This window comes from Chelonoidis abingdonii, chromosome 15 (genome assembly GCF_003597395.2).
Source record: "Chelonoidis abingdonii isolate Lonesome George chromosome 15, CheloAbing_2.0, whole genome shotgun sequence".
NCBI lineage: Eukaryota > Metazoa > Chordata > Testudines > Testudinidae > Chelonoidis > Chelonoidis abingdonii.
The window spans coordinates 22,703,572-22,716,337 of NC_133783.1; the positions used below are offsets into that span (position 1 = coordinate 22,703,572).

The 12,766-nt window shown below is 40.2% G+C and overlaps 1 protein-coding gene and 1 pseudogene across 1 annotated transcript in view; one reads left to right on the top strand and one right to left on the bottom strand.

The window, feature by feature from the left end:
* TACR2 (tachykinin receptor 2) overlaps window positions 1–12,766 on the bottom strand; it is a 19,996-nt gene that overhangs the window by 1,904 nt on the left and 5,326 nt on the right. Inside the window, 6 exon segments of the mRNA XM_032795201.2 lie at window positions 1,135–1,317; window positions 1,696–1,720; window positions 3,038–3,180; window positions 4,641–4,835; window positions 8,794–9,002; window positions 9,004–9,138. Of these exon segments, the coding sequence (XP_032651092.1) occupies window positions 1,135–1,317; window positions 1,696–1,720; window positions 3,038–3,180; window positions 4,641–4,835; window positions 8,794–9,002; window positions 9,004–9,138 (890 nt within the window).
* LOC142047824 (U4 spliceosomal RNA) lies at window positions 10,349–10,474 on the top strand (annotated as a pseudogene).

The following is a 12,766-nucleotide window of genomic DNA, read 5'->3' on the forward strand; positions in this document are numbered from 1 at the left end:
TGTCCCTGCGTCTCTACACCCAAAGGAAGACAAACCTCCTCCCTTTGTCTCCTCTGTTATCTCATCCCCGCTCCCCTCCACTGGGTTATCTCCGGTGTATTATCTGTCCCTGCGTCTCTACACCCAAAGGGAAACAAACCTCCTCCCTTTGTCTCCTCTGTTATCTCATCCCCGCTCCCCTCCACTGGGTTATCGTCGGTGTATTATCGTTTCCTGATTGGTCCTCTGGTCAGGTGTTTGGTTCCCTTCGTTAACCCTTTACAGGTAAAAGAAACATTAACTCTTAGCTATCTGTTTATGACAGAGGTAGTGATCAGGTCTCTCTCTATTTTATGCAATGCACTATCAGAGCCTAAAAGCGAGTGCTCCTTCCCACAAAGAAGCCCCTAAAAACCACTACAAGTTTGGGCTGTGACAAGATTGTACGTGTTAGCTAGTTTTTCATTCTGACATTTACAGATGGGATGTTCATGTAGATCCCTTGTGTGTCTAATATAGTCACTCTTAATAAATGCTAAATGACCGTGAGCTGTACTGAGAAAATTCCAGTTAGAGACAGTACATTAGAGGAGCTGCTTTGATTAAAGAAAAGTTATTAATTCATTAGGTTTTCATTTTGCAAGCCTGCTTATGTGGATACCTGAACAAGCAATCAGGATGACTACTGCTTTTGTGCCCTTGCCTGATTTCTTTTTTTTGCTATTTATAAGAAACTAATAATTTAAACGTGGAGAGCTTTGTTATAGAATTAATTGTGATTTATGCTGTAGGCAGCCCATAGCTAGACACACTAATGTCAGATGTTACTGCATCAGGTAGGCAAACAAGGCAGAAAATGCAAATGCCTATTATGGAATGATCCTGCACCACGGGAGTGGATTCAGGTTCTGATCACTTGATCACATAGTAACCTTCTGAACTTTCCCGAGGGCCAAACGTTTTAAAGCTGATTTAAAATGGCTGGTAACATGCAGAGCGTGTTCAGAGAACACCGGACTAAATTCTCTGTGGGTCTAAATGGGCACGGCTCCATTGAGTTCGTTTGAATTCCTCCCATTCACACCTAGAGAATTTAGCCCCTTGTCTATTCTATGGTGGGATTTTTATTTATTTATTTATTTTTTGGCTAGTAACCTGTGGTTAAGGCAGCAGTAAATAATTGGATTGTACATCGTAGTACTCATAGCAAGCAGAAAGACTGCAAGATATACTTGCCGAATATACTTTTGCTGATAGATGTCTTCCCTGAAGCTCCCCAGGATGAAGTAGAGGTGGTAAGGTAACCAACAGACAGCAAAAGTTATCACAATGATCAGGGTCCTCACAAACTAGAAAAATAAAAGGAATGTTTTACTTCATTGTCCTGTGCAATTATCTAAAGTTTCATGTTTAACTGATTTAAAACAATACTGTTCTTCCTCCTGAATTATTAAATCAGTGCATATTTTTACCATATATTAGGGGCCTTATTATGCCCTAGATCAATGAGAAGAACTCCTATACTATTGATGCTGATAGGAGTTCTGAGTGCAGAAAGTGCAAGGGCATATAGTGACTGTAGATTTTATGTTTCTTTGCATTAATACATTTTAGCCTATTAAGGTAGCCTGCTCCATAGGAATTGTTTACAGTCAAATTGGAAATATTAGGGAAAGGTAGGTAATGACACCATCAGTTGAACTGGTGATAGTGTATAATGCGACGAGAAATTTCTTCCTTTCTGCAGCATGCATAGATCTGTTCCTTGAAGCATGAATCCAATAGACACTACTTCCTCCACTCAATGTAGTGTTGAGCAAATCAGTACCTTCTCCTGATTGGAAGCTCTCTCGTGTAGAGCTTGTCTTATGACAAATTATTGCATTTCACACTCGTTAGGAGGTCTGTGAAAAGAGCACCTCACCCCCTCTGTGACACTCTGTATCTCAGGGGACACCTTACACCCCCATGTTCATCTTTATAAAATGATTGTGTGGAATCCAGTGCAAAGTTTATCATGTTGGGTGTCTTCAGAAGGCTCATGATGCACTGAGCATGGTTGTTATAGTGATGTTATAGTAATTGTTAGAGTATTGTCATAGTAATGGTATAGGGTATAATTTCATGTATATAGTTATGAGGCTGAGAATGTACCCTTATGGGACAAGCCCAGCCCAGCCTCACAGGAACAAAGGACGCTGGCCTAGGCAGCAGCAAAAGGATCTGTTAGACTCTGGAGGGAGTCGCCCCCATTCCTTTGGTCAGTTTGGAACTGCGATGAGGTAATGCTCACCTGACTCTGAGGGGTGGGAGGGGCAAAGCCAAGAGGGAAGAGAGGACATGATAAAAGGGAGAGACATTTACCATGTTCTTCCTCTCACATCTACAGACACTGCACCAAGGAACTGAAGCATTGATCAAAGGGGAGAGCCTGGCTGAAGAGCAACCAGCCAGACCGTGGTGAGAAGCATCTAAGTTTGTAAGGACACTGAAAGCGTTAAGATCAGCTTAGAATGGGTTTTGCATTTATTTCATTTGACCAAATCTGACTTATGTTTTGCCTTATAATCACTTAAAATATATGTTTATAGTTAATAAATCTGTTTGTTTAGTCTACCTGAGGCAGTGCGTTTGGTTTGAAGCATGTCAGAGACTCCCTTTGGGATAACAAGCCTGGTACATATCAATTTCTTTGTTAAATTGACAAACTCATATAAGCGTCCAGCAGGCATAACTGGATACTGCAAGACGGAGGTTCCTAGGGTTGTGTCTGGGACCAGGGATACTGGCTAGTGTCATTCAGTTGCAAATCCAAAGAGCAGCTTACATGCCAGAGGCTGTGCGTGAAAGCCCAGGAGTGGGGGTTCTCATAGCAGAGCAGGATAAGGCTGGCTCCCAGAGTCAAGGATTAGAGTGACCTAGCAGATCACTGGTCGGGATAACACCAGAGGGGAATGTCACATCCTCCTTCTAAAATATTTTGCCACTTTTTCATACATCCTTAATATATCAGAACCGCTGGCAAGATAAAAGATAATTATTAAGTTTCACTTCTAACCTTTTTGATGGTGATTATAGACTCCATTAGTGTGGTCTCCGGGGACTGTACTACTCCAAAGAGTAATTCCTATAATGCTATATGTGACAAACATCACTATTAAAGGCAGCAGGTAAATCAAGGCAATCACTATGATGTGATACCTGAAAAAGAAAAACAGATACATCTTCACATTTAATGTGTGTCTCAAAGAGCTTTTGTCCAAGTGTCAAATATTTGCCCTGGATGTGTCTGCATGGTGTCCATTAATTTAAATGGGAGCTGTGCACCTGCATCTGAGAACAGGATTTCACCTTAAAGCCTCAATGCAGATGGAAGGAATGTCCAGAAACTGTGTAAATGCATTTCTTTCATTTTCTAGTGATCTTTCCTCGAACTGAAGTCTTGGCTCTTTTTAAGGACAACATTATTTATCTTTTTAACTGTGACTTAGATTTCATGTCATCTTGTTCTGGGTTCACTGCCTTGCTGGGGTCATGACAGAGGGATTTACAGCATTTGTGTCTATAAAAAAAGTTAGCCACAAATTATGGAAGATATAAAATCATAAAGTACCTTCCAGTGCACAAGAACATTGGGCTGAATTCTGAGGTTCTTAATCATGCAAACTCCTGTTGAAGTCAATGGGAATTTTGTTGGTTTAAGTACTTCAAATTTCAATGTATTGATAGCAAGTGTGGCTGGATTTTTAAGAAAGATAACCAGGAATCTTTCTGTGTAAAGTTTTGATAAGTGAATGGCATTCAAACTTAGATTATTATATTGTTTTTTTGATTTACAAACACAAAAATAAATACTTAAACCAACTGTCAAAGCAGGCTACTCAGCTGTCGCTACCACCCAAACCAATAGCATCTGCTTCGACTGTATATGAGAATGCTATCTAATGTTATCCAACAAGCTTCATCTCATGTAAGGAAAATATAAATGTTATGCTTGGTAAGATTATTTTAAGCAACCCTTTTATGGGGAGGGAACAACTGATTTACCCAGTTACAGCAGATGTCATTTTCACATAAACTCTGTAAAAGGAGTATTATGCACGAAGCCTTTGGCACACGCTTCTGGCATTAACCACAAAAGGCTACATATGTGTGTCTTCTCGGAATGTTGACATTATGTACTTATTTGCTACATCAAAGTAGATTACATGTTTAGCTAATTATATGGTCATCAGATTATAAAAATACTTGTATTCTTCCTGCCTGAAGCAGGGGGTGCAGGGCATTCACTGGAACCAAGATTTATTGTCTATTTAGCACACTTTACATTCAGTTTTCTCTTATCACATTCACACAATATAACCCCCATTTCCATCCCCTTGATTGTCTGTCTCCCTCTGCAACATCAACTGGGTTACAACACACATTCTCTGATCAAGGAGATGAACAGCCTTCTCCTAGGTTGCAAAGCTGTTTTATTGCTGACTAACAAGGGAGGCTTAAGGTTACAGTTGTTCTCCCCTTTGCCTCATGGAGGCAGAAGGATATTACTTCCTTATTGGTTATAGCTCTTGTAATGCAGGGTACTGAAATTTGAAAAACTTTCAAGTGATGCTTTATAGATTTCTCATTTCTATTTTATACAATTGAGGAGTTCTTACGTGAGCTGATGCTTCCGTTCAACATCATCTGGCCAGGCAACAATACATTTAGTCATTCCATTATCAATCATGATCTCATTATAAAAGCACTGCAGGAAGGCAAGTCCAAAAGCCACCAACCATATTATTCCTATAATTACTTTGGTGCTCACAGCAGAAAGTTTGGGCTTAAAGGGATAAATTATAGCCATGTACCTTGGAGAAAAATGGGGTAACATCGTTGTTGTTGTACCAATAAACTAGTAAAAAATTATAATGAGGGCAAAAATATCCCAAATCATATGTCAGTAAATAACCAAAACTACATATTTCAATTGGTACAGGGCTTTTTTGTTAGGTTTGGTTGGGTTTGGCTGAGTAACTTCCACTGGAAGGAAAAATTAAAACATTTTATAACAAGTCACTGCTTGTTTATCCCAAGGGAATGCACTATTGTGTGTGAAACTTCATATACCTTGTATCAACAGTGTCTGTCTTAGTACAATAATATTCATAGAGAGCTATTCTTTTGTGTAAGAGTACATGCATAGTAAATTTGCAGTGATCCTCCTTCCTTCTAATCTTAATTACTGCTTCCTCGCTGTATATTATAATTTACTAATTTGGAAAGCTTGAATGAACTAAGATAAATGAAACTTTCTGCAAAGACTAAAACAAACTATTGTCCATGAACGAACACAGTCCACCTTAAATAAGGAAGACAGCTGAATGTGCTGCTGTTGTGGAACTGATGTTAGGCCCAGCTCAGTCCACAAGAATGATTTGCTACATTATTGCAGCTGTCTCTCACTGAAGCCAGAAAAAAGTACTGAAACTGTGATAGGTGTTTGGTCTGAATCTTGGTAGCATGAACTGCATTCACATTTTCAGTAACAGATGTGTATATATATTATTCCTATTAAAGCTTTGAGTTACATACTGTTTTGTTGCATGGAATCTATTTCCCGCTATCTAGGAAGATTAAATTAAAGCAGGGTCTCCACCAAAGCCTCCTATTTTATTCTCAGCCACAGATCCTGGTCTTGCAAGTCATTTGTCATGGATCTGAATTGTTGATTTTAGCATTAGAAGCTCCTTGTTGCACCCTCCTCCTCTTTCTGTGACCACTCTAGCACTTGTATTAGCAGTTTAAGTGGTATACTGTTGATCCTTTTCTCCCACACCTGTTCAAAACAATCATGTCATGTATCTAGCTGACTGTAAAATTACTTGGAAGAGCAATGCCTTGTTTTTAACTTCTCTGTGTAAAAATGCAGTTGTATCCTAGAGACTATATAATCAATTATTCATATCTGCCTTATTCTTTATCATGGTTGTTTCAAAGTCCAGTTAGAGTGGAAAACTCCAATTACTTCCTTGTTTTCATAGCAAAGAAAGACTGGCTATTAAAGAGAATTCTGTCCACGTCTTCATATAATATAGACATGCTAAAGAATACATGAACACAAGCACCATAAGTATTGCATATCTGTCAGAGCCTTATTTAGCGAGAAGTAATGTACAATTCCTGTGATACTTTGTTTCTTTAGTCTACAGTATATTAAGTTATACTTTGCTAGAACCTGGCCAGGAAAGAGTCAACCAGTAAACAATTCCCTAAGTGTTTGCTTACAAAAGTTTATGAATCTATCTGTGTTCTATTCCATTTCTCATGATGAAAAGCAATTCTGAAATATAACTGTCAATTATGGCACTGCCTGAGCTGTCAATGAGGAATTGAAATTGAACGAAGTGTTGGAGCTAAGAAAGGTATTACAGCAAGGCAGAGCAGATTAGTGAGATGATGGTTTTAGATAAGCACCAACAAGCTTAGACACTCATCCCAAATCTGGAGATTTCTTCTTCCTCCCTCCTTGCTATGTCCCTGAGGTCCGCTTCTCTTTCTCTTCTCCCACTCCCTACAGGCTTCAATCATGCCCCACTCTATGTGACTTCCTCCCTACGCAGACAAAACAACTGGATCAATTGCACAAACTGTAGTATGAACATTATGTGCTTATGAACTTTTCCAAGGGAGCCTGGAGGGGCTTGTTATCTGGAATTTGAATCTCCAGCTACTGATACACGTCTGCTTGAAGGCCTATGTGTAGCTTGTCTGGATTAGCGATACTGTGCAGGTTCTACAGGTATTGTAATATACAGTGCAGCTGGAAATATCAGCAGATCCTTTGGCTGGCAAGAAAGAAACAGCTCAATGCTAATCATTGTGACAAAGGCAAAATGACTGGGGTCTTTCCCCATAGTATTGACTAGCAGTAAGGTAAGTGACTTTTAGACATGCTGCTTTTAGCTTGCTAATTTAGGATACACTGTTGTAAATTAGTGTGTTTCCTGGAGGTGAGGCAATTGAGCTTGAGCAAACATTAACATCTATAACAATAAACGGAAACAGAATCTTTCAGTTTCCAGGAGGCAGTGTCAGGATCTGTTTAAGGTCAAGTAAAGGATAGCTAAACATGGTTAGGCAGAGCTGCCAAGTTTTGTTTTTGAACCTTACCATATGACTAAAATGGTTTTAGCTTTATAGATATTTTTACCCAGAATCCCTAAGGAGTAAAAGTAGATACAGATGAGAATGGGCTGAGGTGGAATGTATTTTTTTTAAGTGTTTTTTGACAAGTTCTAAGGATGTACATAAAAGAGTTATCAAAAATCTTTGATTTAAAGCCAGAAAAGCAACCTGTCTGAATTCTAAAATCAAAATCCTGTTACTACTTAAATCATACTTACTTCTATTTGTACTGACTATGGGCTAATTATCAACAGCACCATCCTGTGTTAAAATTTGGTAACTGTTAATCAGGACATGTTTCTATTTTCAAGTATAATTTTCAGCATACATTGAATGTGCAATGTACTGCAAGGGCATAATGACTTATTTTGCAGGATATTATGCACGCAAATCTGTTTTATCCTGAACTTGATTTTTCTACCACAAGGTTGGCGGGGACTGAGTGTGTCACAATAGTTATTCTCACTTCTGAGTACTGCAGCTCCTGGTGATTGATTAAATAATGCCTTTGGAAGGGTTCCAGAGAGAAGCATGTCTTACCCTTGAAGATAGATGATGTTTCTGGCAGAGACAGTTGGCAGGAGACTTATATGTTACCCTTGTTTGATAGGAGAAAAAATTCTGTCAGGACATTGCAGTTCCATTGAGAAGAATCAGTGAAACCCAGATATTTCCTGAACTGTGGACTCTGAGTCACTGCCTTGAGATGACTTGGGGAAGATTGGAGACTCAGAGAAGGTAGAAGGAGAAAGATAAAAGGTGTTTCTAGTGCCTAGTGGAGAATGGAGGATATTGGGGAGAAGAATGATTGAAAAAGGATCAAGGAGAATATCAAATAGGTCTGGAGAAGGCCCAGAGGGAACTGGAGAATTTGGGAGTCAGTTTAGCCTGCTTTCACTCCTTTTCCTTTCTTACAGACAAGGAAAAATAACTTCCATTGAATTTAGACTACTTCCAAGTAAATAAATGTGTTCTCATTTAGCATGTGGACCATAAATGTACCAAAATCTTGCAAGTTGCTCCTGTGTGAAATAAATTTTGCAAATCTAATGGAGCATTTTGAAAATATTAAATTGCCGCTTACTTATCGAAGACATTCAAAATCACAATGAATATAATCTAAGTTTTGTTCTTGAATAATAAATCCTAACAATTTATGGATGCTAAGTTTAGTATCTGAAGTGTATTTCTTTGCCTTTTCTTTGTTGTTGCATCTTAATTCAGAAATAGCATTGTGGATTATGACATTTTCAGTAAGAGATCATATAAATTCCACCTCCAAATAAATGATGGATCTTTCTGGGGTGAAAAAAATTATTTCTATTTACATGAAGATTTAGGAACCTTCTATGATATTTAGCATTTAAAACAAAGCAAAACTCAGAAATACAAGTCACTTTCATTCATTACATTAACCCAGGTTTGAGTCAGCTCAGTGACCTAGAGGTGAAAGGGTCTATATCCCATTACCAATCTCCTAACCATCCAATCCCTCAGTAAATATGCAGATATTAATCCTTTTTGTTAATAAACCACTGAAGTGGCCAGTTGTGAAACTGTTCCATAATCAAAGTCTTGCAATAAAATAATCTTCCTTTATCTTTAATTTTTTTTTATTTACCTTTCCATTGCATCTCTTACCTGTCAGCAGCAATTGCAGTCATGGAATAAATACTCACAAACATTACAGTTATGGGGAAAAAGTTCTGAAACCTGCAGAATTCCTTGCCAAAATACCAGACGTTGTGGCTGGCATAAATAAAATTGAAAAGTATATTGAAAGCAGCTATAAGTAGATCAGAAAGAGCCAAATTAACAATAAAATAATTGGTAACACTCCTCATTTTTTTTGCGTGCTACCATAATCCAGATGACAGTCACATTGCCAATAACTGATGTAGTAACTATGAAAAAATAAGTGATAGCCCAAAGGGCTATTTGCCATCCAGGCTGGGTAAATGTTGTTGCAGTCCGATTGCCATCATCCTCAGGAGAGTCAGCCAGCGAAGAATTGTTCAAGTTTTAAAAGGAAGCTGTGCTCATTTCTTTCTTCAGCTAAATGTAGAAAATCTGTTTAGCATTTGATGATTTCTTACAATAGTCATTGGTGTTCTGAATTCCTTGTTTAGATAATAATTAGAAGTAATTAACAAAATGTATCAGAATTCAATACACAACATCCTTTTGCCCTGTTTTACAAGTAATATAATATAGTTCCAAGAGGAAATGTTATATATGAAATACCTCCTACCCAGCCTTTTAATTTATGACATATTTGAAAAGATTAAAAAAAAGAAAAGAAAAAGGAAAAAAAAGGAAGTCCAAGGTGATCTGAGATTCGTTTGTATTTTTTTTAACAATTCCAGACCTGTGGTTGAGAATCTCTTTACTTTTTTTTTACCTCTGAAAATTTAAAGAAAGTGTCAAATCATCAAAAGTTCTAATCCAAATGGAAATCCTTCTGGTTCTGAAAAGTGAATCCTTGATATTAGAGAATGATAGAAATACAAAGACTCTGTGGTAGGAGTGATGGTATTTTATCTCTCTGTGTTATAAATTTTCTACAAGGGCTAAAAGGATTTTTGAGAGGAGGTGGAGTCTACTGCATACAAGAGCTAAACAAAAAAATTGACATCAAATGAAATTTCACAAGGTGGTGCTTAAACTTTTCTGTGTGGGTTCTTCAAATCATCTCTAAGGGTACGTCTACTCTGCACGATTACTTCGAATTAGCTTAATCCGATATTACAAAACAGATCTAATAAAATCGGTTTAGCGCGTCCACAGTGGGATCACGACATCGATTGTTTGCGTCCATGGTCCAAAGAAAGGTGCGAAAGGACTGTCTGCTGATGTTTTCCCGGACAAGGAATGAACTGAGACCATTTACCCAGAACCCGCGACCGTTAACATTAGCATCAGGGGACGGGGATCAGAGGACGGAAAAGGGTGCTGAGGACTCCCGCTATCCCACAGTCCTCAAAGTCTCTTAAAACATTTTCATCTTGGATGACCGCACACTGCTGTAGCTTACAACACGGCGTCTTTATGGTTCACAGAACAGCTCATAATTCTCTTCCCCCACCCCGCACGAGAAATGAAAGTTAAATAAAGCAATCCTTGAGTACTTACAAGTTCAACGTCTTTTGTACTGAATGCTGCTGATAGAGGCAATGCTGCTGCACGAAAGCATTAGAGCTTTGCACAGTGGCAGTATCATACCAAGAAGTTAATCTGAGGTGTGATTTTGCTAGTTGAAAATCCGCTTCTCTCCCCCTTCCTGGTGGTAGCGGTACAGTACTACTGTAGACAGCAGAAACTGTTACCTCTCTCATCTCTTTTTTGTACACTCATCAGTCAAGTGGACAGAATGGATAATAACCCTGTGAAAATTTTGAAAGCAAAGTGGGATTGACTCACCTGGGACTCGTGTCATCTCTGCTCTTTATGGTTAATAAAAATAGTCAGTCCAGACAAGAGGCTACAGTGTATTTAAATCAGTGTATCACAGCACAGCTGCTCTGCATCAGTATTCACAGAGCAGCCGCTGCAATAATGCAACTGTTGCTCCACCTATCTGTGCTAACGTAGCAGCGACCCCCCCCATGTTGGCATGAGTTATGAAGAATGCATGAATAAGAATCACAGACTAGTTAGTGAGATAAATGAGGGGGATGCAGCACGATGGGCTATGACAATCCAATGCAGTTCAGAATCTTTTCTTTACCAAGGAGGAAGGGTCTGATGAAACTCAGCCCCAGCGATAAGATGAAGAGTTACCAGCCGTTCTGTACATCCACTGTCAGAAAAAGGGAGTCATTCCATTCACCCAGGAGCCCCCGGCCAGACTCAGCAGGAGCACTCACTGGGCGACCGTCTACCCTGGGAGGGCAGAGGAAGCGGATACTGCTCTTCACCGAGCAGCATCGCGTCTGCCAGCAGCATTCAGCACCAGAGGGGACATTTTCAGTAGTCAAGGAATTATTTATTTTACTTTTCTTTCACGTGCGGGGGGGGGGAAGAGACTGACGAGCTGTTCCGTGAACACGCAAGACACCGTGTATTAAGCTACAGACATTGGGCGCTCAGCCAAGATGCAAATAGTTTTCAGAGCCGCTGTGGAGACTGGTAGCTGTAGTCCTCATTACCCCCTCCTCCCTCTCTAGCATCCGTTTGAGTCTCTGGCTTCCGTTACGGTTGTCACGCACACCGCTGTGTATCCTGGAGTTTTTTTTCAAAGCTTTGCATTTCTCTGTTCTTTAACGGAGCTCTGATAAAACAGATTTGTCTCACACATACAGTGATCAGAATAGTATCTCACGTAAGGTTCATGCAGGAGCTACTTTTGCATTGAACTGCATCGCCACCCGTGATGATCGGAGCTGGACACTGTAAAGCGGAAATGTCATTGTAAAGGTCTCAGGCTTTCCTGTTTACCGGCACTCCGCACCCGAGTTCGGATTGCGGACCAGAGCGGTCAGTGGTGCACATGTCCTGTCCTAGAAAAGGCAAGTGTAAAGAAGATCCAGTGATCAGAAAGCACAGTGTGCACGTGTCAGTATTCACAGGGGTTGCCCTGCAGAAGACGCACCTGGTGCTTTCCTCCTCCCTCAACCTTCCTGGGCTACCGTGTCAGTGCCTCTCCCCGTTTGTGTCATGAAGTTGTAAGGATACAAGAATAGAAACAGAGACTTGTTAGTGAGATAAGTGATGTCGGGGGAAGGCACTTGGAAGAAGCCTCCGGGCTATGACAGTCCAGGCAGGATGAACTCTATTTTAGAAACCATAGGGAGGAATTGACTTCGTTGCCAAGTCAAGTCAATCCCAAGTTTCTCAAAAATTTCAGCCCCAGTTTCGATGATGAAGCTGGTTATTTAAGCCATTCTGTCCTATCTACTGCGAGTAAGCAGGAATAATTGCCTCTCGTTGAGCAATATCAAGGCATGCTTCTCCTGGATGGTGGGGCAGGTTGCAGCACCATCTACCCACCAGAGAGGAGAAGATTGGAGAGGAGCGGATACTGCTCTTCACTGCTGTAGCATCCCGTCTACCACAGCATTCAGTAACAATAGGGTGACATAGAAAGTAGTCAAGGAATGATTTCTTTCCCTTTTTTTCACGTGGTGGGGGGGAGAACTGAGGAGCTTCTTCCTGAACACGCCAGACACTGTGTTGAACTACAGACATTTGGAGCTCAGCCAAGAATGCAAATATTTTCAGAGACTGCTGTGGACTGTGGGATAGCTGGAGTCCTCAGTACCCCCTCCCTTCATGAGCGTCCATTTGAGTCTCGCTTCCGTTACGCTGTCACGCCACGCTGTGTATCTGGAGTTTTAATTCAAACGCTTTGGCATTTCGTGTTCTGTAACGGAGCTGGATACACAGATTTGTCTCCCCATACAGCAATCAGACCTAGTATCTCGCGTAGGTCTATGCTGGAGCTCTTTTTTCGATTTCAGACTGCATCGCCAGCCGTCGATACAGAGCTCCACTGGCAAGCAGGAAATGTAATTCAAAAGTTCGCGTGGCTTTCCTGTTACCTCCCGCTGCATCCGAGTTCAGATGCTGTCCGAGAGCGGTCAGTGCTGCCAACCTCTGGATGCCGCTGCCAGTA